Source organism: Microtus pennsylvanicus, chromosome 10 (genome assembly GCF_037038515.1).
Source record: "Microtus pennsylvanicus isolate mMicPen1 chromosome 10, mMicPen1.hap1, whole genome shotgun sequence".
Classification (NCBI taxonomy): domain Eukaryota; kingdom Metazoa; phylum Chordata; class Mammalia; order Rodentia; family Cricetidae; genus Microtus; species Microtus pennsylvanicus.
Window position 1 is genome coordinate 63,022,540 of NC_134588.1, and position 26,061 is coordinate 63,048,600.

The 26,061-nt window shown below is 39.3% G+C and overlaps 1 protein-coding gene across 6 annotated transcripts in view; it reads right to left on the bottom strand.

Moving 5' to 3' along the window:
* Cfap20dc (CFAP20 domain containing) overlaps positions 1–26,061 on the bottom strand; it is a 225,524-nt gene that overhangs the window by 133,591 nt on the left and 65,872 nt on the right. For all 6 annotated transcript variants that reach the window (XM_075988576.1, XM_075988575.1, XM_075988577.1 and 3 more), the window contains 2 exons: positions 17,174–17,288; positions 4,152–4,308 (listed from right to left, as the gene is read on the bottom strand). In XM_075988576.1, coding sequence (XP_075844691.1) covers positions 4,152–4,308; positions 17,174–17,288 — 272 coding nt within the window. The remainder of the gene's footprint in view (positions 1–4,151; positions 4,309–17,173; positions 17,289–26,061) is intronic.

Genomic DNA, 26,061 nt, shown 5'->3' on the forward strand with positions numbered 1-26,061 from the left:
TTGCCTTGTCCAGCCTTAATAAGAGAGATGGTGCCTAGTCTTACTGCAGCTTGATATGCCATGGCTGGTTGATAACGATGGGAGGCCTATCCTTTTCTGAAGACTAAGGAGGAGGAATGGATGGATGTGTGTGTGGGGGCAGGGGGACAGTTGGGAGAGCTGGCAGGAGAGGGACAAGGAGAAAATGTGACCAGGATGGGAAAAATTTAATTAATTAAAAAGAGTATTTGTTGCTCTTGCAGAGATACTGGGTTCAATTCTAAGAATCAACAAGACAGTTAAAAGCTACCCTAACTCCAGTCCCAAGGAATCCATTCTGGCCTTAAGGGGTACTAGACATGCACATGGTGCATATTCACATATGCAGGCAAAAAGTCAAAATGTAAACATGATTCTAAAAATGGTGCGGTCAATATTGAAGTAAGTGCAGCAGTTTCTCAAAACACTAATATTAGAAGTGCCCTGCCACTCAGCTATACCACTCCCAGATATTTACCTAAAGCACCTGAATTCAAAATGTCACAGGGATACTTCCATGTCTATGTTTATTTTTCTGTACTCCTCACAATAGCTATGGAACAGAACCAACCTAGAAGTCCATAGACAGGTGAATGGATAAAGAATACATAGTATATTCATGAAACAGAATTTTAATCAACTATAAAGGTAACGTTAAAACATGAGATTTATAGAAATATAAGTGGAATTGGAAGACATTATGTTATAAATAAAATAAGCCAGACCCAGAATTACAAATGCTGCTTGTTTTCTGTCATATGTGAACTCATTAAATTCAAGTGTGTGTGTGTGTGTGTGTGTGTGTGAGAGAGAGAGAGAGAGAGAGAGAGAGAAATAGAGACAGAGAGACAGAGAGACAGAGAGAACACAGAGAGAAGACAGAGAAGAGAGAGAGAGGGGGAGAGGAAACTACAAAGGGTCCATGACAAAGGAGAAAGCGATTTTAAATGGGAGGGGAGAGAGACGGAATATATGTGGTCTCAAAGCTGAAGGGGGGCTATCTGATGGCTAAGAGGACTGGTAAAGGTGAGGCAGACATGTGGGTGAGAAAGGCGGAGTGTGGCATGTGTAAGGAGAGAGCACAATCATATCCAGGTACAAAAATTCCACAATAAATACATTATATCTGTATACTCAAAATTTAATTTAATAAACCCACCAATGGATTTAGATATTGGAATTATGAGACATGAATTTAAAAACAGTTTTGATTAATGTAACGGACAACTTTGATAACAAGATGGAAAATTCTTTCAGAATCATGGAAGCTATAAAAAATTCAAATGAAATTCTAAAATCAATACACATAACTCAAGAATAAAAAGTGTGTAGTCACTCAGCTCCAGGCAAATGCTAAGGGAAAAAAGTCCCGCCTACGAGCCCCAGAGGAGACTGCTCCCAGCAGTGTTAGTCATAACAGCCCAACAACGATAAAGTGTGATTCTGTGAACGTCACAGGGCACAGTAGTGATAAGTAGCCTTGACACAGATAGATTCACAAACAACAGAAGTACAGGCACCGTGTGATCCCAGCTTTATTGAGTTCACAAACAGGCATAATTAATCTGACAAATCAAGGAGGGAGACAGACACAATCATGTGAGGACAGTAGCATTTCCAGGATATTTTTAATGCTCAAATTTTTGATTGGATTGCTCAAATTTCTTGATTATAGAAACACAGTAATACGTCCTCATTGCTATAACTATACAAAGGATATATTTAGGACTGGACATGCTTTCTATAGGCATACAAAAAGTTGACAATAGAATACCTATGCTTCAATAAAATTATTGAAGTGAGGTAAGAACAAATTACTCTTTTATAGATGCATCTTTTATTAACTGAGATAAAACATCCCTAGCCATAAGTAATTCCTTCTTCCTGTTAGTGTCATGTGCCTAATGCAGCTGAATTCAAAAGTTATCTGGCTCAGTTTCTTCAGAGAACACATCTGCCATGTGGTTCTATGTGGGCAGAGAAGGAACACACTGAAAGCCACCTGAACCACTGTCACCATTCTCCCTGCCTTTAGTTGGATCCCTCATCCTATGACAGCCATGACAGCACAAACTCCCAAGCTTCAGGCCAAGTTCTGGGTGGGCTCAAAGGCTTCAGCTTTATTTGTTCTCTGAAGACACACCTTTAGCTTGAAAATATAGAGGCACCTTTGGTCTGTTGTTCTTTTCTCCTCCCACACTGCATCCTTGTGAATTTATACCCTTTAAAACATTTCTGGATCATAATTTTGATGGGAGCTTAAAGAGGGATCAGAGAATAAAACATATATTTCACTTGCTAAGCTCTATTCACTTTTTCTTTGCATTTATATTTATTAGGCTATGATTAATTTACTATGATCTGATACAGAGAACATATAATTTTCTCTACACATTGTAGCATTTTATTAGAAGGTTTTGCTTTTTGCAGCATCTTCAACTGTAGCCTGTAAGTGATAGATACTACGAAAAGGTGCACTCATCGACTTGTGATCTCTGGGAAACTTTCAGCATGCATTACTATGTTTTATCAAAAAGGCACAGTGTGAATGACCCATATCCAGGGGAACACAGGCAAAAAGTCACAGACAAAGCTCTAAAAATCCACCTTTGACATCTCTGTGCAGTTCTGCTTCTAGCTTCTAGAAGAACTGATTTTTAATAAAATTACTCCAGGTGAAAATAAAAGGAAAGCATTAGTATTCTTTCAATATTTTGGGGTGTTTATAACCATTGTAACAAGACTGTGTTTTCATATGTAATCACTAGACAGCTGAGTAATCTATAAAATATATTAATTAAATTAAGAATAATGCACTTATTCTAGTTTTTAGACAAACAGTGTGAGGAAGAGCAGCTTTTTTTCCATTTCTAATGCATTCAATAGGAAATTACCATTGCTGTCAAATCACACCATGAAACTCATGCAGAGTTAGAAGAGAATGAGGACACTATGAAGTCTGTCATTTGTATGTCCTTGATTTGGTGGCTCCCCCATACAATAAATCCTGCTTTGCAAAACAGAAACCAGACCCGTGCTTTCACCAGCCTCCCTAGTAGCATGTAACCTGGGCTCCACAGATTAGTAGCCATGACAACATGCTTTACTCAATAGAGAGAAGCAAGAAGAAGAAATCTATGTCTGGGGAGGGTGGCAGGAAAGTAAACGGGGGCTGCTATAATACATCCTAGAATCTAGAGTTCAGAACTGTGGTGTCACTTAGGGAGTCTGCAGATCTGTGAGGAGAACAACCTGGTGGTAGGAGCAAGCTTGACTTATTCATAGCTATAGAATACAAGCTTGCTTTTCTGAATATCCTTGATATACTGTATAGCACCCAGCTTCTATAAAAAAAATTCCTCTACTTTTTCAGCTACCTAAAGAGAATTCTATTCTCAATTAAATCTCAGTTCAGAAGGCAAGTACTATCATAAACAAAAAACTGTTTTAAAAACAAAAGTATCTTGAAATTAAAGTGAACAAACAAACAAACAGAAAAAGTGAAACTGGATCCTTAAACTATATACAAAATTTTATAGAAGAATTCAATGTAATGCCATTAGAGGAGAAAGTTGGAAAAACATAAAAATACAGGTATCAGCAAGGATTTCCTAAAAAAGACTCCTGTAGTCGAGGAAGCAATAGCAAGAAAAAAGAATTAGGATTAAATGAAATTAAAAAGCCTTTGCACTACAAAGCAAACAATGAGCTGAGTGAAGACAAAAACTATAGCATGGGTCAGTATTTGACAAAAATTAGTATCTATAATATCAAAAGAGCCACTAATCCAAATCAAAACAACGCAATTACTAAGTAAGCTGATGAAACAGATGGTTTTCAAAGGGAGTAAGAAAGGGTAATAAACGTGAAAAAAATGTTCAACATCCCTAGCTATAAGAAAATTAAAACTATAGAGATTCTCTCATCTCAGAAATACTGCCAAGGTGTAGGGAAAGGGGAACCTCATATACTGATGGTGGCAACTCAAATCAGTGTAGTTAATACCAAAACTGTTCTCAATTCAAAAAACGTTTATGTCTATAACTTACATTTGCATTCTAAATTAACATTTAAGTTTCTTACTTTACATTTCTCTCAAAGAAGGGTCCTCAAAACTAGAAAACAAAGCTTACCATCTTTATCAGCAGTTTCTCGAGGCTTTGATTTTAAAGTGAAGATCTTCCGTAGCTTACAGTTAGCAGAGACAATAATTCCATCCAACGACTGGAAAACTGCTCCCTTGAATATCTCACTGGTGAATGCGACCAAGTCAATGCACAGATTGCACCACTAAGAACAAGGGAAGCAGATACAAGTTAGGACCTTCTAAGGTGCAGAGGCAGAGACTCATGGCCAGAGTTGAGGCCGTTATCCGAATCCTCCGACTTGGCTCCAGTGTGCTCTTTCTGTTTGACTTAAGTTTCCTTAAAAGTGGCCTTGATTTTCCTCCACGAATCACCATTATCTGAAATATACATCAGGTAGCTGACTATTATGTCCCTATCATGAGACACCAGAGCTGCTCTGGAAAGTAGATCTTTTGTCTGTGGGAACCATGCTAGTATGAAGTTAAAGGCAGGTGCTTTATGACACTTAATGCTTGAACATCAGAGACAAGGAGCCCGTTGTTTTTTTCAAGGAGATTAATTTGACTACAATTAGCTACTTTATTTTTAAAAGGAAGGGATTAAATTAGAATCTTGGTTAAATGGTACCCAGTACTATCTACTTACAACCAATTAACCTATTGTACAGAAATAGATCCTTCTAAAGGATTTGTAATTATGCTGTGTGTGTGCCAATTTTGAAGTACTCTTGCAGGTACTAATTCCAGCCTATTAAACAATTAGATCCCTTAGTACCTCATCAAATGAATGCTATGGTCTGACTGAGTAAGGAGAGAGAAAAAAAGCAAACAATAGTGAGAAATTAAAACATATTTAATATTGCAGAATAAAAATAGAAAAAAAATTGAAATTAAAACAAAAGTAGTATTAAAATTCCATTTACTTCTTTATTAAATATTGGGGTCATTGATTATTTTTAGAAGCACAGTTTATAAATATGGCTTTTTCTAGGAGCGTGCTGATTTTAATATGGAGCTGAGCCTATGATGTCTCAGTAGCAGGTCAGATAGAGACTGGAATGGTTTACCAACTACACCAAAAAGATTATATTTTTGTAGGTGACTCAACAGTAAAGTTACATTCCTAGGCCATGAGAATACTATGGTCCCTTGGGGAGTATAGAGCCTGGAGCTCACTAGGGAGGAAGTGGGGTTAGGTATAGCTGGATAATGATAATCAGCTGGATTGTGGGACTTTGGGGCGTGGTGTTGGGTAGGGCATCAAGCCTCTCAGAACATGTCTTAAAGGCTTAGCAGAGTCTCTACAAGGTAAATGCTTCTGAAGTTCTGGACATAATAATGTGAAAATGCAGAGCACTGGGAAGATAAGTTTGGGTCACCCTTGATATAGGAATATTCTGAGTGACAGAGGAGGCCTTTGGGGATAAGGTGGGGCTGTGTCAGAATAAAGATCACTGAGACAGAGAATAGTCTTGTATCTGTAGTCAAACAAGGGTAAAGTGAGAAGGCCGGTTAGGAGGCTGAATCCAAGAGATAGGTCCACCAGGTAGAACGTGATGGTCTGGGCAAGTCCAGATCACAGGGAATGGAGGTGTGGGTTTTCTTTATCCATTAGTACATCATATAAGCACTATTCTATAAGTATTGTTTCTTTCCCTGAAAGACTTAACATGCCCCAGTTCTAGTTAACTAGTTCAAGTCACCAAAAATGTCACTGATTCTTCCCCCACACATGCAGTCCATATTAAGTGCTGGCACTGGCCTCACTTGTGGAGATATAAATACACATGAGAAGCAGACATGTGGCTTCTACTAAACAGTTACCACAGAGGGGGTCATACATGCAAATGAAAGCACAGTGCTGTCAAGGTTCTACCCGATCATCCTGGTAAGTCAGTTAATTGATTCTCTTCTCTATGTAATTTATTTAATTTCGCCTGTTTTAGATACCAACCCACCCCCTGGCCCCATGTCAGATGAGATTTCTGGTTCCCTTACATGTCATGCTTTCTAACCGTCATCCTCCCTGGGTTATCATCTTTTGTTTACTCTCTTTTTCCTAGCATTCCATATTCTGAGATTGTATTAATAGGACTGTAATATTATACCCAATGGAGCTAAACGGTTCTTTGTGACAGCCCTCCCTTCTACCATACACCTTCCCCCCTTTTATATTTTGAATTAATTTCTGGTTGTATAATCTTCCCTTTTTAAAATAATGACTCTTAAGTCCTCTACTTCTTGGAAAAGTTTGAAGATGTCACTCACATTTGGTTTTCAATAAGAAGTTTACCATGTAGAGAACACAGCTGAACATGGTTGTGTTCTCACCTGAAGGCTCTGTTGCTCTCTCCCTGAGTATCTGCACTCTGCTAGGGAATTAGAGCCCACCTCCTTCTAACGGAGTCCCACGAAAGCAGCCTGTGTCCAGGGCAGGCATGATGCCCTCATTCCCTCTCCTTGACTAGTGCTTGTTTGCAAAGTCTTCAAATAATAATAATAATAATGTGTATGTACACGAATATATCAAGATATAAATGCACTCATGTCCACACACACTCTCATTTCTTAATAATTAAACAAATGTCTGATAATTGGTACATTTATTCCAATGGTCTACCATCTAGAAGGTGAATCCTGAGAAAAATGGGGAAACCTTTCAAAAATCCACCTTGGCTATAGAAAATAGAAATATATACATGTATATTGTGGTTTAACAGATTTTATAAAGGTTATAATTTTCATAAGCTTCAACAAACAACTTGATATTTATATAAATATTATGATATATGCTATGAAGTTTGGAGAAAAAGGATAAACTTTACTACTAACAAGTGGATTATATGAATTATAGTTGATCTTTATAAAATATATTTTCATTATTCATGGAGGTATCATCCATTATTAAAGTCCTTATGATTTTCGACATTTCCTTGATCTTTAATTACTCTATTTCTATGTATAGCTTTAATGAAGCAGGGAAGAATTACTGACCTCAAGTGTTTGTAATGTGAGGTTTAATACACAGGCAACAGAAAGAGCTTCCCTCGTCTTCGCCATCTCAGTGAATGCTCAGTGTCCACTTGAAAATGATATACTCTGCAGTCATTAGATAAAGTTTCCACAAATGCCGAACAGTGCAGGCTGATTGACCGCGCTTCCACAGCACAGTCTTCCTCGTTTCCCGACAGTTTCAAACGGAGGACTCTTGAAATTTCACTACACTGTATTTGCCTTTCCCCATTGAGCTCTCTTAGTTTTTCATACACTTTCAAGCTTTCTTATTTAAGTGTGTACACATTTAGAATTGTCATATTATGCCAGTAATATTTTTTTCTGTAGCAAATACTTGAGAAAAAAGGATAATTATCTTGGTTCATATTATAAGAAGCATCATATCTGCTGGATCCGTTACAAAGCAGAAACCGGATGGGGAAGGACGATGTGGAGGAAGAGAGGAGACAAGAAGGGGCCAGGGCTCTCGGAGGAGACTCACTTCCTTCAGCCAGGGCTCTCCCCTGCTGACATACATTCCACAGCTCCACCTCCAAATAATACATTCAAATTCTTAGTCTACCACTGAAAACACTGAGCAGGCCAGAGCCCCAAGATTGAATAATGTATGGAAACACTCTCAAATAGATGCTGTTAACTGCACTTTACTGATCTCCTAGGTAAAGGTCACCATGATTAACCACTGGGCGTGGGAGGAGGCTGTGCAAGCCTGAGGAGGACCTGTGATCTTTACATATTCTAGGTACTAATCCTCTGTCAGACTGCCGGGACTAGGGACTGGAGAGAGCAGCAGCAGTATCAATAAACCAAAGGGGCCAGTTAGTGAAGGGCTGGAAAGCCTTTCCCACTGAGTCTACATGGAACAAACAGCTGGAGGAGCCAGGACACAGGCACGAGAGAAAGAGGGTGCTCTGTGCATGATCATTAAAGTCACGATACGTCTTTTCCAAGCTCAGTGGATCACTCCCTTTCTTCAGAGTCGCTACTTTCCTTCCTTCCTTCCTTCCTTCCTTCCTTCCTTCCTTCCTTCCTTCCTTCCTTCCTTCCTTCTTCCTTCCTCCCTCCCTCCCTCCCTCCCTCTTCCTTCCTCCCTCCCTCCCTCCCTCCCTCCCTCTTCCTCCCTCTCCCTCCGTCCCTTCCTTCGTTTTTTGTTTTGAGAGAGGATTTCTCTGTGTAACAGTCCTGGCTATCGTGGAGCTCGGAGCTCTTACTATTGACCAGGCTGGCCTTGAACTCACAGAGATTCACCAGTCTCTGCCTTCAGCCTGCTGGGATTAAAGGCGTGCACCACCACCACCTGGCTTATTATCTCTCTTAAGAAACTTTATATTTCAATTACACTGTGTTTCTGGTACAACTCTTAGACCTGGACTTAGGAACCTAGACACACCAGTGGGTGCCCTCCAAATGCCGAGCCACACGGTAACAAGATGATAGGAAAGATTTTCTTCTACTCTGTGGACTTCCCATACAAATATTTCACCTGCGCTGCAGATCCTTTTAATTTCACCCAAGCCCATCTGCCAGTCTTTATGACCTTGGCTCCCTGGGTTCTTTTCAGAAAGTCCATGCTCATGCCTATGTATTGAAGTATCTTCCTATAGCAAGGTTCATGGACTGCAGTCTTACATTAAGTTCTTTGATGCATTCTGAACCAATTTTTATAGAGAATGAGCAATACAGGCCTAGTTTTACTCTTTGACATGTAGATATTCTGGGTTTTTTTTTTTTTTGGCCACCATTTGTTAAAGAAACCACTATTCTCCAATGCATGTTTTTCACATTTCTCTTGAAAATCAGATGTCTGTAGCTTAGAGGGTTTAATTTGGGCCCCTGATTCCATGCTGCTTTTGTTACTATAGCTCTGATGTGTGACCTGATGTTGGGCATTGTAACATGGCCAGCATTGCTTTTCTTACTCAGGCTTGCTTTGGATATCCTGAAACTTTTTTGCTTCCGTGTGATTCTTATGAGTTTTATTTTATGGGATGATATCATTGGAATAGACAAGGAGTCTACTGAATCAAATAGACTGCTTTTAGTGCTACAACATTTTCACTGTATTAATTCAGCTGATCCAGAATAATGAGAGGTTTTTCCATATTCTAGCATCTTCTTTGATTTCTTCAGTGGTTTAGAATTTTCATTGTAGAGGAAGCTTTCACTTCCTAGGTGAGGTTTATTTCCAGGTGCTGTTTGTTCCATTAGAGGGGATGGAACGAGTGAGCAGGATGCCACAGTTTGCGAGCTATAGGAGACAGCTCTCTGGGGAGATGGTTAAATATTACAACACCTCTTTATTCCAGGAAGAAAGGGGACTCTAAAGGTTGGGGACAGTGGCAGGGGCATCACCTAATTTGCATTAAGAGGCGTGCTCCTATCAAAAGTCTCCAGTATGTGCAACAAGACAGTCTTCTAGCAGTGATCCTTCTCAGTGTTTGAGCTACAGATAAATCAGGCATCTGGTTTTAGAGACAGACATCTGGTTAGAGACAGCTTTTAGATAAGGTCAGTTCTTCTGGCCCAGGGACATTCTCCAGAAAAGGTCAGGTAGAGAGCAGGAAGCCATGCTGGAGAGGAAGGGAGTTTCATACTGCTAAGCTTATAGAAAAAACTTCTAGGCTTATGGCAGACTGTGACCTCGACCAGTGAGCAATGTACCCTGACTTCTAGGTATGTTTAAAAAATGATTGTGAATAGGACTCTTTTCTTGATTTGTTTCTTGTTATGTTTAGCATACAGGAAACTTATGGTATTTGTATGCCTATTTTATATTCTGTTACTTTGCTGAATGTGTTTATGAGTTTTAAGTTTTCTGGTGGACTCCTTAGGGTTTCTTACAAATAGGATTATATTATATGCAAAAAGATAGTTTGAATTTTGTTTTGTATTTCTTTTTTTCCTTTCCCTTATCACTCTAATCCTTCAAGTACAATACAGAGCAAGAGCAGAGGAAGAGGACAATCTTGTTCCATTTCTAATTTTGGTGGAACTTCAAAGTTTTTCTTTCACTTATAATAATGTTGGCTATGGGTTTGTCATATATAGTCCTTATTTTATTTATGTATGTTCTTCCTAGTTTCTTTAAGACTTTCATGCTGTAGAGACGAATCATTCTGTCAAAGGTCTTTTCTGCATCTACTGATTGGTATGTTGTGACGGCTAGTTTTATATCACGTTGACACAAGCTAAAGTCACTTTTGGAGAGGGAACTTCAAAGGAGAAAACTGCCCCATCAGACGGGCCTGCGGTGCATTTTCTTGACTGATGATTGATGTGTGAGGGCCTGGGTTCTATAAGAAAGCAGGCTGAGCAACCCTTGAAGAGAAAGTCAGTAAACAGTACTCCTTCATGGCCTCAGCATCAGTTCCTGCCTCCAGTTTCCTGCCCTGAGTTTCTGCACTGACTTCTCTGAATGATAGACTACAAGTTGTAAGATGAAATAAACCCTTTTTCCCCCAAGCTGCTTTTGGTCATGGTGTTTTATCGCAGCAGCGACCCTTACTAAGACACAGGCCTTACCTCTCTTGCTTTCCTGGAAGGAAGCCCAGTCACAGTGAATGATCTTATTGATGAGTAGTTGGAATTCCACCTGCACGTGTTTTATTGAGAAGTTCTGAGTTTATCTGAGCTTATAATGATATTTGCTGTTGTATCCTTATCTGCTTTTGGTATGGGTAATACTAGTTTTATAAAAACTAGTTTGGTAGTAAGTTTTCCTTTCTATTTAATGGAACAGTTTGAGGAGCTCTGGCTGTACTTCTTCCAAAAATGTGTGGAAGAATCTGAATTCCGGGAGAGGCTACTTTTAGTTTGAGCATTTTTTTATTACCTGTATGAACATAGAGGTTCAGGACCTGTCCCTGTCCAGATCCTTGTGTGAGATTACATGCAAGTGCATCACTGTGTAGCCCCTAATGTGGGTGCACATGCAATTGGGCTTGTCCCTTGCATGAGCAGAGGTACAGGACCAATTTTTGTGTGGTTTATTTCAATATAAGTCTAAGAGTAGATTTCCAACTGTGGACCACTGCATGGTCTTTGTTCCCCTCTATTCTTATTCCTCACCTCCCTTCTATTTCTAGGTATTCTCTGGCACAGACATCAGGTCAGAGTCACATGCAACTTTCTCTGGGTTCACAAGCTGTGCAGAGAAAGAACTTTGCTTCCATAGGCTCCTAGTCATCTATAGCATAGGTCTTTTGAAAATGGTCTTTTGCTGTGCCAGTCTGAATTCTGAGAACAGAGCATTTTTCTAGCACGTATACAGTATGTGGCCTGAAGATTACATTGGTTGGATTGCAGATTTGCTCAATGACATATCCAATGTTGGTTCTCACATGCTATGGGATGGTCTTTCTGTATGCTGTGACTATGTGTTGTTCTCATTGGCTTATGAATAAAGGCACTATGGTATATGGTAAGACAGGATAGAGCCAGGCAGGAAATCCAAAAAGAGATAGAGGAGAAGAAGGGTGGAGTCTGGGAGATACAAGCCAGCTGCCAATAAAGGAAGACATGTAAAAAAATAAGGTAACAAGTCACAAACCACATAGCAAAGCACAGGTTTTAAAAAATACTAGTTAATTTAAATGTAAAAGCTAGCTAATAAAAAGCTTGAGCCATTGGTCAAGCATTGATAAGTAATATTAAGCCTCTGAGCAGTTATTAGGGAACTGGCAGGTGGGAGAGAAACCTCTGATTATATTCCTATTTTTCTTTTCTCCTCCATTCTCTCTCTTTGAGACAAGGTCTTATACAGGTAGGGCTGACCTCAAACTTACTATGTAGGCACTTAGGAATCTGAACTTCTGATCTTCCTTTACCCCCTGGCAGCCTGGATTCTTGGTGTGCATTAGCATGCCCAGCTTCATGCAGTTATGGGCACTGAGCCCAGGGTTTCCTGCATTCAAGGTAAGTACTCAGCTATTTTCCTTAGTTACTTTTTGACTCTAAAGCCAGAACAACGTGGCCAAAGTTGCCAAGTTCTGCTGATTGCTGGGCCTGGAACATGGCTCCCTTGTTCAATTACATCTTCACTGACTTTCTGCTTATGGTGGCTACCTTCACTGCCTAAACCAGGCTGTCTTAAAACGTGCTCTATAGATTAAGCTTGCCTTTCTATACGTCTTTACCAGTTTTCTGTTTCTCATGGTTGCCTTCACTGCCTAAGCATGGCTGTTCTGGAAATTGCTCTGTTCACCAGGTTGGCCTCAAACTCAGAGACTTACCTGTCTCCGTCTTCCCAGTGCTGGGATTAAAGGCTGGTACTACCTCCACCAGCCTCTAAACTTTTCTTTAATTCCTTTTCAGAAATTGGAAACTTGGCTGGGTGGGATCTTGTCCTGAGGTCATCACTTCCTTTATTCCATTTCTTAATCTGTTTATCTCCAAGCACATAGGATTTAGCTTTATTTACTTCCTGGTGTTTTTTTCTTCTCAATTTGTACATTTTTAATTTAAAAGTCTTTAATTTAGCCTCAGGCAGACTCTTTGGACAAAGAAGAAAATCAGCCACTTTTTTTCACCAAAATATCACAAGAACTATCTCCAGTCCACATACTCCTTTGTAATCTCCTGAGCAAGGTCCCACAGTTCATCAAATTACTTTCAGCACCACTGTCTTCCATGCTCCTACTAGTATGGCTCATTAGGCAGCACTTAAAGCATTCAACTGCTTTTCTAACCCACAGTCCCAAGGTCCTTATTCCTTCAACCAAAAGCATGGTCAGGCCTATCACAGTAACGTCCCAGTCCCGGTACCAATTTTTATTCTTAGCTAGGGTTTCTGTTGCTGTGAAGAGAAACTGTGACCATGGCAACTCTTATGAAGGAAAGCATTTAATTGGCTGGCTTACAATTTCAGAGGTTTAGTCCATTGTCATCATGGTTGGACACGATGGCCTATAGGCAGGCAGTTCTGAAGAAGGAGGTGAAAATTCCAAATCTCGATTCAAAGGCAACAAGAAGTGAACTCTGGATTTTTAAAAATTTGTTATTGTTTTTATTGAGCTATATATTTTTCTTTGCTACCCTCCCTTCCTTTCTATTCCCCTTCTACCCTCTCCCATAATCCTCATGCTCCCACTTTACTCAGGAGATTTTTCTCTTTTTCTACTTCCCATGTAGATTAGATCCATGTATGTCTCTCTTAGGGTCCTCTTTGTTGTCTAGGTTCTCTGGGATTGTGAATTATAGGCTGATTTTTCTTTGCTTTATGTCTAAAAGTCACTTATGAATGAGTACATATTATATTGTCTTTCTGGGTAGGGGTTACCTCACTCAGTATGATGTTTTCTAGCTCCATTCATTTTGCTGCAAAATTCAAGATGTCATTATTTTTTCTCTGCTGTGTAGTACTCCATTGTGTTAATGTACCACATTTTCCTTATCCATTCTTCGGTTGAGGGGCACTTAGGTTGTTTCCAGGTTCTGGCTATGACAAATAATGCTGCCATGAACATAGCTAAGCACATATCCTTGTGGTATGATTGAGCAGCCTTTGGGTATATACCCCAAATCACTGGCTCAAAGGGAAGCATGATGTTTGAGGAAAATGGGGAAGATGGTTCTTGAGTAATATTAGGGGCAATAAACTAGACCTCTAGTTTGTAATCAAATTCTATAAAAGATGCCACTAGAGTTTAGTTAAATAATGTACAAGTCCTAAAGAATGATTTTATCCATTTAAATGTGAAACACTAGGTATCTGAGTGGAGGAGATTGCTTTATCACATTGTTCTGCTCTATCTCTAGTGAAAGACTCATTCGGAACAGCAGCACATAATTAACTTCCTATTCAAACGTGATTAAATTTACTATATATTTTAGCACGTTTTGGTAGCAAAACATTGATATGCATCATAGACCACCACCAACTATTAAAAGTTGTAGTAAAGAAGAAATGAAATGGATTTCAGTGAGTCCTGACTAAGTGGGTACTTCCAGTGTTTAATGTGATAGTTTATCATTTTTTAAATTGTTCTTGACATTGAAAACTCAAGTTAAACATAGAAATTTCAGTAACTGAAAGGTTAAAGTGAATCTTCATAATTAAGAATACCATGGAAAATAAATTTGGAAGGCTAACATTTAAAGATAATTGAAACAGAAAGTGGCCTATATATAAATATTCATATCTGTTTGGCTATAAGAATTTTATTTTATTGCCTGTTGGTACCTAAAGTACTTAGCTACAGAACAGGAACAGTGAACAATTCAGCAATTCTATTCTGAACCAGGATTCCTAGAAGTCTCAGACAGATAGCTAAGCAAAGTAGAAGGGTTTCAGGGCACAGTGTGCACCTTATTAAGTAAAAGGCTTCAAGATCATAAGATGTAGTAGGCGCAGATTAGGAAACCGAGGTCAGAAGTCAGGAATTTTGTATGAGATCTTCAAGTTTTTAAATGTTAGCTGAAGTGCTTTTAGCAAGCTCTGTTGAGGCTTACAGTCAAGATAGATACAAATGATAATGGATAGAAAAAATGTGAACGACCTGGTCAAAACACAAACCAGATAAGTAGGGCGGGTATCACATTGACCAAGGGCATAGTGTCCCTGATGAGTGGGTTATGCTTAGCGTCTCTACTGCTTGGGATAGAAACTGCCCTTAAAACACTACTCAACAGACACTCATCGGGAAGAGAGTACATCAGCTTTCTCCTTCATCATTGTTGAATCTGGAGGAAAATGAGGGACATGAGAAAGAGTTCTTAGCATCTGTTTGAATACTCTGAGACACTTGTGAAATCACCAAGAACAATACAAAGCTTATATAATTTGTTCTCAAAACCCTCACTATTTTATCAGAAGGTACATTAAGACTTGCCAGTTTGTCTGGACAGTATTTGAGTACTTACTGTGTACCAGATACTGACAGGAACTAGAGAGCTAAAAGCTCAACAGGGCATGCTAACAGTCTGATGGAGAAGACAGGCAAGTAAGTGAGTGAAGGGCAGAGGTTTGAAGTTATGGGCGTTGGGAAATTCAATGACAATGATGAGCACCTTCCAGAGGACCAACCCCATGAGCTTTAAAAGTACAAACTGCAGGTATGGTCTTTACCCAGGGCTCTCTGTACTGCCAGACACTCTTTCTAAAAGCTTTATTGTTACAACATGTAAATCCCAACATCCTTGTGGCATATATACTCTACATGTTTCATATTGTCTGCATTTTATAGATATAGAACACAAGAATTTCCAGACCAGCAATATAATCAACTTTACTAATGTTTGAGAATTTTACACATGAGCACTCCATCTACATTACTAACCCCTCCATTTCTCAACTACTGTATCTCCCTCCCAAATTACTTAATTCCCATATATACCATACATATTATGTCTACATATAAATATATTTTTATAAATATATAAATTTATTTCTATAATATACCACAAATAATATATTAGTTCATTAATATACGTATATATGTACATATATATATATCACATATATAAGATACACACACATCCTATTGAGTTCCTTTAGTTTTGCTCATATGTACACAGGTCCAAGAATGATCTGTCTTTAAGCTGTACAAAGTATTTGCACTACATGTTTAAATTACACACACACACACACACACACACACACACACACACACACACACACACACACTTAAAAACAGCAAGCGTCTCCACCCTGGTTTTGTTTTTACTCCTGCAGAGGACACCACGTATGGATGTACTGTATCTACTATGTACATGTGTCTTAACTCATTTAGACACAAGAAACTCAGGTTGCTTCACATCCGTTCTTCTATGGCTACCACCCAGTCCTCACAAGTGCTAGCCCAAATTACAGCAAATGGCCACATTATTTTTACTTTCTACCCATTCCAGTGGTTGTAGACCTCACTACCAAAACAATTTCCTAACCACAGAACTGTTTTCTTTTTTGAGTCCAAAAGCTCTTCTTTCTTTGTGTGTGTTTTGTGGTGATAGGGGTGAAACTCAGAATCTGAGACATACAACACGCTCTTGTCACTCAGCTGCATCCCAGCCTATCACAGCTTTAGTAGGGTTCTTTTCTCCATCCCAGTGTCCATGCAGGAGCACGTGCACGTGCACGTGTGTGGAGGCCTGAAGTGAACATTAGTTCTTTCTTGATTGCTCTTCACTTTATTTATCAGCACAGGGTCACTTGATGAACAAGTCAGCTGGCCCCAGGGACCCCACCCTCTGTTCTGTCTTCTGAGGATTAGGATTCCAAGTGGTTGCTATACCTGCTTAGCTTTAGCCTGGGTTTGGGGGACTTAAACTCCAATCGTTATGTTTAAGTAGTGAGCACTTTATCCACTGAGCCATCTCCCCAGTCCTCTTCATATTTTATTTTGGAAGATTGCACTAACTTTTCCATTTATACAACGTATATGAAGATTTCTTTAAGAATAAATTGAAGTTAAAAAAAAGTGGGTCAATTTAAAGCAAAGAAATAAGCATATCCTAGAACAGGTGGTACACAAACAGGGTATTGAGAGGAGTACCATTAAAATAAAACTCAGACTGAACCAAGCTTGAGAGAGACCAGTTAGCCAAGCAGACCCTTCCGACATCACCAGCAGGTCACGTCTTCCGCTGAGCCAGGCTGCTGTGTTGTGCGACCATGCTTCTTCAGCTGTTTGAGAGCTGGCAAAAGTGATGCTAGCCTGTGCTCCTCAGAGTTGTACCACTTCCGGCCTCCAAGCTTTTGCCCAGCTGTCCCTTTGCTGGAGGTGCTGGGTCTTCTATGTTTCCCTGTTTACAAGCTTTCTAAGCCCACCTGCTGCTGTCCCTGCATGAAGCCTGCAGCTGGTCAAAAAATAATTTCCTTCCCTTTTCCAGAGTTGGTAGCATCTCTCTCTAGTGTGTCTCCTTCACAGGTTTGGTAACACTGTATTTAAATAATACTCTTTTGCACAGCAAGTGTCAAGGGTCAGGGAGGCATTTTATTCACTTTTAATAGCATCTCAGTGCCTAACAAAAGGCCTATACATAGAGAGGACCCAAAATGAGTATCTTGGGAGTTAAATTTAATCCTATTTTAGGCAACATTCATGTGATACTTACAATTTTACGCTTGATCATGAAGAGTGGGATTTTTGCATGAAGAGGGGTTGAGGACAGTTCCTTATGGACTGTTGATAAATATAATCTTCTTTTGATGTTTCCTAAGTCAGTAATTCTGGGGGAAAAAGACAGGAAAGAAGAAAGATTCCCATGAATTTAAAATACATTTCTTTGGATAATCATTAAAATGATATAATTCATCAAATAAGGCCTTTCCAACACGGAGTTCGAACACAGAATTGAAGAGTTGTCATTTTCTTTCAAGAAGTAATAAAATTTCTTTCTTAAATTCAAAGTGCTCACAGGCCTGAATGTATAAATTCACTTAATATGCTAATTTATTTCATCATTTTACACTAGATTTCCACAGTCCTCCAGCCTATGAAAAAATTCAATTTGTATGAACTGAGAAACCGCTAGCCTTTAATAACCATGCTTGTTTCAGCCCCTGAAGCTTGTGTTACCTTGGGACATACTGTCACCTACTAAATAGGAAAACATTATGGGTTTCTCTCCCGAAAAGTGCATCTGTCATTTTACATAGGCTCTTGGTCTTCGTGAAGACAGACACGAAGCACTAACTGTCGCTTTCACTTCCCAGGCACATTTCTTCCAGCTTGAATTTCAATACACAAGTTTATTGCTCACTATTCAGGTCACCCCACACTGATACCAAGGACACCAAGTCTGAACATCTTTAATAGATTTAGATCACAGCCATGATCACAAAGATTAGGTTTGCTTCAAACGGAGAGGGGCTCATTTTTATGTGCTCCTTCCTTTCTGTCTCAAAGGAAGCACCCCAGGCTGAAAATCCACACTGACTCTGCTGCTGTGCTGCCGGCCAGCCTGATGCTTTCTTAAAACCTTCCTTTGTATCTGAAAAAAATAGCTTCTCCTATGTTAGCAACTTCTCGATGGATGTATTACATGCCCACTCTTGGATAATTATCAATATTTATAGTATAATTATTTTTTTAAAAATCAAACTAGCTCTTTTTGCCAGACATGGTAGGACACACCTTTAATCCCAGCACCTGGGAGGCAGAAGCAGATTTTATGTATGTGAGTTTGATGCTAACCTCATCTACATAGAGAATCTAACCTGGGCAGAGCTACATAATGAGACCCTGTCTCAAACAAAACAAAACAAACAAAACAAACAAACATAAATACAACATATTCAATTCTATAGTTCTATGCTTCCTATTCCCTGCTTTTCTAATCTCATTATTACCTATAAAATAGCTATAATCTCATTATTACCTGCAAAATACCTATAATCTCACTCACCGCTAGCTGTAAAATAGTCTATCATGTAGGAAAATAGCTAGCATTAATAATACTATGAGATGATTTCAGAATACTCTTTAGACCAAAAAAAGAAAAAAAATCTATTCCTCTTGCACTAAATGACAGGATCATTAAACTTAAAAACAAGAAAAGTTTGCAAGCTGTTATCAATTAAGATTAAAGCTATGAATGTGGGCTGGAGCCAGGCTGAGGAAAATGGATATGCAGCAGCCTCCACTTCCTGGCCCACCATGAGGTGAGCTGGGCTGCTGCTCTGCCACATCGTCCCTGCCATGGTAGAAGGACCTTCTGAAGTCACAAATTAAGTGTCCTCCCTCAAGTTATCTGTGTGAGCTATTCTGTCAGCAGAGGACTGAGTATGTTGAGTGGACCAAACGTTAGCATCAGGGATACTATGAAGTGATGTCTCTGGTAAGCTGGGGAAGAGATGGAGAGGACAAAGACTACAAAGGAGAAGGAGCAAAAAGAGGAGCCATGCTATCCAAAAATTCTTCAGTGACCCAGTTCCAAGGTCTGCTTTGCTTGAAGGGAAAAACAACGAAGTTGTCTGACTCATTACGGCTGAACTGCCATACAGGATGACAAGAATATTCATGTATTTATTAACACATTCAGAAAATACTACGTCAGGTGATGTACTAGGAATACATCAGTGATGAAAAGGTGAGAAGGGCAAAGGTCCCAGTCTCTTGGAACTTCTTTGCTAGTGAAAAAGTATAAAGAGAAAAAAAAGAAATGAAAGTTACCAAAAATGTAATTCAGAAAACAAGCAAGATTCTTGCCTACTTCTGACAACAGCAATAACATGGTATGGATCTCAGAGGAAGAAAGGGGCAGGAGGTAAAAGACGTAGGCAAGGGCCAGTCACACAAGGCCATTATGCCAAGGTGAGGAGTTTACAAGCTTATTGCTCAAAGCAGAGAGCTAGTAAAGAGCCTGCACTCTACCCTTGGCTAGGGATAGTAATCAAAAACAGTTACAGTGTCTTGTCTATTTTTATTGCCATTATTTTTATTTATATGTATGAATGTCTTTGTCTGTTGAGAGTGTGCGTATGAGCACAGTGTTCTCAGGTACTGGAAGAGGGTTTCTCCTGGCTTGCTCAATCTACTTTCTTATATACCTCTGAACTGCCTGTGAAGAGGTGGCCCTACCCACAATGAGCTGGCCTGCCCACATCAGCCATTAACTAAGAAATTCTCCCAGGGACTTGCCCACAGGCCAGTTTGGTGAGGGTATTTTCTCAATTGAGTTTTCCTCTTCCCAAATAACTCTAGTTTGTGTCATGTTCACATGAAACTAACCAGGACACTTGGATTTGTGTTTTTGAAATTGTGGGTGCGTATGGGGAAGGGAGAAGGCAGCAGGTAGCTAATTGTTGGCTTTACGAATATAGAATTCTAGAAAAGAAGAAAGGCCAAAGTTACCTGTCCTAGTTGAAGTTTGCTCCTGTAGAGTATATTCTGATCTTTCTAGAACCACTTATGGTAAGCAAAATAGAATCTATGAGTTTATCGGAGCTAGCTTTTATAATACATAAGTATAAACATGCAAACTGCCCAAACATCTCTCTTTGGCAAGAGATGCACCCGTGGGTACTGCTTGGAGAGTTCATTTGTTAAATCTAAGTAAAGTACATTTAGAAAGGACTGGAAAGTTGGAGCAGTGACTAGAGTTCTTTGTATCAAGACTTATACCTTTCAATGATGTGGGAGGGTCTTCTGTTTTGAGTTGATTTCATTGGTTAATAAAGAAACTGCCTTGGCTCTTGATAGGACAGCAAATTAGGTAGGCGGAGTAAACAGAACAAAACACTGGGAGGAAGTGAGGCAATAGCCATGCCTCTCCTCTCTGAGCCAGATGCAATGAAGCTCCGGCCCGAGATAGATGCAGGTCAGACATGCTGAATCTTTCCCGGTAAGCCACCACTTTGTGGTGCTACACAGATTATTAGAAATGGGTTAAGCAAGATGTGAGAATTAGCCAAGAAGAGAATGGATATAATAAGCCAGGCAGCGTTTATATGAATACAGTTTGTGTGCTGCTATTTCAGATGTAAAGCTAACCATACAGGAACCGGGCAGGATGAAAAACAGGCCTGCCTGCAGCTCACTACATTTCAACTTATAAGTAAATATTAGCTGAGGTCTCTCACTCTTGTGAGACTTTGACAATATAATCTATTGGGCTATTCTCATAAATTCAGCTGTCTGTGCACCCTCTTTTGGAATCACATCTCCAAAAGCAGAATATGAAATAGGAAAGTGTGAATGTGTATCTTGAGAAGCGATTCTATTAAGCAGGACTACAGAATCAGGAGAGTAAGAGCCAAGGAGGGAAGCTCAATGTAAGAGCCAATGTAAGAACCAGGGAAGAAAGCTCAGTGCTAACACTGTACTGTCAGGGCCTCTAGATACAGGTAAGGAAGCATCATCAATGCCAACATTGAAGACTCTGAAGAAACAATCATAACACCTACAGAATACACTACTTGAAGGAACAGAAGAAAGAAAACACAGCCACATATGTCCAGGCTCCAAAGTTGAAGGGACACCTCTGGGGATCTTAGCATCCAACTGTATCCATCTCGAGCAAGTTTGCACCAAACTGTCCACCACTATTGCAGCTGCTTAACAGAGGAGTGTCCAGATAATACGACATGGTAGGGACATTGCAGGGGCAGCAATGATTACAAAAGTAGCATGCTTATTACATATTAAATATATTCATGCTATTATTTTCATAGTTTTGCAACTGTACTTCTCTGAGAAATCCCCTTCTCTGTTTTGCCAACAAAAATTATAATCATCCATTAGAATTTGTTTTGAAATGATATGTCCTTTTAGATAACATCCCAAATTTCCAGATTAAAAAGAAGTGCATTTCTCTTTGACTTACTATATTGTATATTTTTTACTTCTATTACTATTTTTTTCATTTCCCCTTTGATCTATATCGATGATTAGCCTCCAGTTTATAGGCCATAAGAGGATGGAAATCTTGTACTTCTGAAAGTGAGTAGCATGCAGTTTCATGTGTTTGAATTTTACTACTTGACACTCATGTTTTAATTGCATTTAAAGAGGTTATAGAGTTTGGCATTATTATAGAGTTTAGAGAAAGCACTCACTTTAACTTCCACAGAGATGTCTATGCTGAGGGACTCCGCAGTTTACCAAGTTCCCCGTGCTCAAGCATAAGAGGGTAGGTTCCTTTCATTTTGAGAGAAAGACTCCGTCACTGACATGGGTTTAAGTTGGTTACAGTTTTCAAAAAGTACAAGTTAGAAGTTAGTTAGTTTTTAATTATCTACTACTAACTAACTGCAGCAGAAACATGTCATACTGGGGGATATGAAGGTGGCTTAGTCACTAATGTGCTTGCTGGCCAAACAGAGGGCATGAGTTTAAATTCCCAGCATGTGTGGCTGTGTGTCCATAATCCTAGCACATGGGAGAGGGCAGAGATCAGCTGATCCCTGGAGCTTGCTGGCCAGCCACTAAGGACAACTGGTAAGCACTGGGTTTGGAGAGATCTTATCTCAAAAGATAAGGTAAAAATGATGGAGGAAGACACCCATCACCAACCTCTGGCCTCTACGTACATGCACTCATTTGCACACACACACACACACACACACACACACACACACACAATAGACACATAGAAATATGGCCTACTCACTCTGTTTAATCATTTTGAAGCAAGATTTTCTAGGTTTTTTTCTAGGCTTTACCATGTATTATTTGGACAACAGTGGAAAATCATTTAATCTCCATGCTTTAATTTCTTCACTTGTCAAATGCAGCGAGTGGCCAGGATCTCTAAGACTGTTGTTGGGTCTGCATTAGAGAATACCTGAGAAATGACTGGTGCGGCCTGACACAGAGGAAGCTTCCCAAGGCATAACCTTCACTGAGTTGCCTATCTGTGGATTATTTAGTAAGCTCTGTGGACTGGGGATTTTAAGCTTTCTAATAATTAACTTTAAGTAGCTTATTCACATCTACAAAGTCCTCTATCATTCTTCTGTAATGAAAAGTGTAAACACTTTGGACTTTAAGCCATGACATCTTTTATTCTGCTAAAACAGTGCAGGTGTCACTATAGGTTGCCACTAGTGCGTCCCCTTTATGTCCCCGAGTGTTGCATTTGGTTATGACGATACTTACAAAGACAGTTCAGGGGTTTCAATTAATTTAATTTAATTTATTGATGAGCTTCCTCTTTTAAAACCTTACCAAAATTATGTGTTTGTTCAATTATTTACTGAGCACTTCCGGAGTGCCAAACACAGAGTAGATAAGGAGACTAGCACTGAACAACACGGTGTCTCTATCCTCAGAAAGCATGGGGAAATAGTAAGAAATAAAAGAAATGATATAGTGTGTCATCCCTAACAAAGGCTATGAGAGAACAAAGAAGGCAACAGAGAGCGGCAGGAGTGGAAACCATTATTTCTGAGCAGTCAGTTAGGTCAGACCTCTTTCAGAAGATGGCATACATCAGACAGAGTGTGATGAAGAGCAGATAGGAATCACTCACACATCTGAGGAAAAGAACACTCTAGATAGAACTGTATGAAAACATGAAGGGGTTGTTTCTCTGCCACAGTAGATCTTTCCGAGCCCTCAATACAAGTATTAAGAAAGGCAATACTCTGGGCTGTGAGGCTCAACAGGAAGCACACAACAGGCACCCAGCATGAGTGTCACCCTCATGGAGTTTATAACGGGTTCACGCCACACAAAGCAGATCACGTATATCTAGCCACTGTGGATATGACACTGGAGAAAATCTTCAAAAGGTCATGTGCCCGGTTATGAACTAGACCTCTAAATGTGACAGGAGCTCTCCACTGTCTGCAAAAGTCAATATGCAAACCTTCCCCCAACTCATAATCAAGAGCCGTTGGTTTTGGAGGAAAACAAAATCATGTGCTAAGCTTAAATGGTTCCGAAAGCAAGCTGAGTTGCTACTTTAAAAAAATTAAAATTAGTCATTCATGAGAGAAAGAATATAAATGCCTATGTGTGACTACTTCAAAGCTTCATTATGCGAAGGCGCTGTTTTGGGGGCAATTTAGTTGCTCTAAGAAGACTGCTTGTAAAGCAGCTCCTCACTTGTAATACAGGCTTGATTTTCACCACTTAAAGCCTCCTGTGACCTCACAACAAAGAGAAAGAAGGAACAGCGGCATTACTCCTCTTGTTCATAAAGACGCATTAGAATATATATAAGTTAAAACACTGCTACAACCTCAAGCAAGCACTCATAGTTAAGGGTTAGCAGTAAGATAAAATATATAATGAGACCATGTTGAGAAAAAAATGGGGAGTTGACAGGAAAATCAACCTAATGTGTAATAATATTCCAGTGATCAGCAGTTACGCAGCTCTCCTGGCTATGGTCATTAGCGACATTCATTCCAAACTTAACATCTAGATTTACAAACCACTTGAAAAGAGAATTGCTTTTCAATTCAATCTTCAGTTCATTTTTATATCATCATCTTTGATTGACAATCTTTTTCACACTGGAAAGCTCAGTAAGAATTTGAGTAAATGGTAGCAGCCTTCCAAAAGGGCAGATCAACTCATCTACTCCGTTATCTTTGCACTGTTCTTCTCTATGTACAATCAAGTCCAGGCACTGGGGGATGCTCATTTCAGGTTAAAATGAACTTGCAGAACTGATGTCAGGCTTTTGAAGACTGAATTCATTTATCAGAGTCATTTGTTCTTGAACCCCAAATGGTTTTTATGTCTTTGATTTTTCTTATTTATTATGATCTAAAAATTACCAATTTGTATACACATTTTAGGTCTAAGTATAGTGAGATTACAAAATAGCATTGTTGGAAGGAAGGCCGCTTGTTGGTTCCTGGCTTCCCAGCCCGGAAATAATCACACAGAAACTATATTATTTAAATCACTGCTTGGCCCATTAGCTCTAGCTTCTTATTTGCTAACTCTTACATCTTAATTTAACCCATTTCTATTAATTTGTGAATTGCCATGAGGTCGTGGCCCACCAGCAAAGTTTCAGCACATCTGCCTCTGGCAGCAGCTCCATGGCTTCTCTCTAACTCTGCCTCCTTTCTGCCAGCATTCAGTTTAGTTTTCCACACCTACCTATTCCCTGTGCAGTCACAAAGCAGTTCCTTTATTAACCAATGATATTCACAGCATACAGAAGAGAATCTTCAAATACATGGCGTCATGTTTAGGGCTGTAGTAATATGGCTATGGATTGAAATTTAAAGGCCTGTACAAAATGATTTCATATTTATCCAGTCATTTCAATTCCATGCAGTTACCATGAGGGCTTTTATATCCTTAGGTTTCTCTGGATACCTTCTACTGAAGTTTAAACTCACTGAACACTCCTTTATTTTTTTCCTTTATAGAAAAGAGAAACAATTCTGCTTTGTATGCTTTGTTGGAACACAATGTAGCCCTTGGGCCTTGTCTTTTTCTGTTTGTTTGTTTCCACCATCAAGGGAAGTTCAGGCAAGAATTTAAGGCAAGAGCTTGAAGCACAAACCATGGAGGGATGAGCTCAGCTACCTATCTTATACAGTCCAGATTTAGCCTACAGTGGGCTGGGCCCCCTACGTCACTGCAATGAAGAAATGCACCACAGACATGCCTACAGGGCAATCTGATAAAGGCAATTCTTCAATTGAGGTTATTCCTTCCCAAGTATGCCAAGTTGACAGCCATAAGGAAAATCATTTGATTTTCCACTATTAAATATGATATAAAGTCTTTCCTAGAGTTCTTCTTATCCTAATTTGTGGAATCTTAATTATGAATATATGTTGGGCTTCATCACACACAATTCATCTGTCTGTATTGAGGTGGTTATAGTTTTTGCTCTTTCTACCAGAAGGATTTATCTAACTTCACTCTCATGAAGAAAATAATCATGGCCTCAGAGATCAGTGGGATATGCAACCAGTGAGGATAGGGGCAGGAGACACAGGAAAGAAACACTATGTGGAGAAGTAACAGGCAGAAACTTTATCACGGATTGGAAATGTTAATTGTACATACAAGAAGCTTGAAAACTCTATGTATAATGAATTAAAAACAACACCTAGAAGGCTCATAATCACACTATGGAGAGCCAAAGACAGAAGAAAGAAGTGGTTCGCTGTGCAAAAAGGATACTCATTAAGATAATAGCTGATTTCTCACCAGAAACTACAGACACTAGCATGGCATTCACTGTGCTTTACAAGTGTGCATAAACACACCAAAAAATGTGCAAGGTGTTACAAGTCTAGGACATTGTTTCTTATTTGTCAGTTTTAATTTATTGGCTTTTCTTCTTTCTACAAAAGCTTTTGTTTTCAAACAATATTCACCTTAGAGAAGCTAGAGCTGAGTGTAATTTGATTACTTAAAAAATAACCATCTCTAACATGAAAGAGTTCAAATTACAGACATCTACACCACATACTCTCTTACCTTCTAAACATGCTTTGTCACTGAACTTTGCCTTTATTTTGGAACATAACCTTCCAGCTTTCTACCCTTTTGTCCATATGCAGGATCAGAACATTGCCT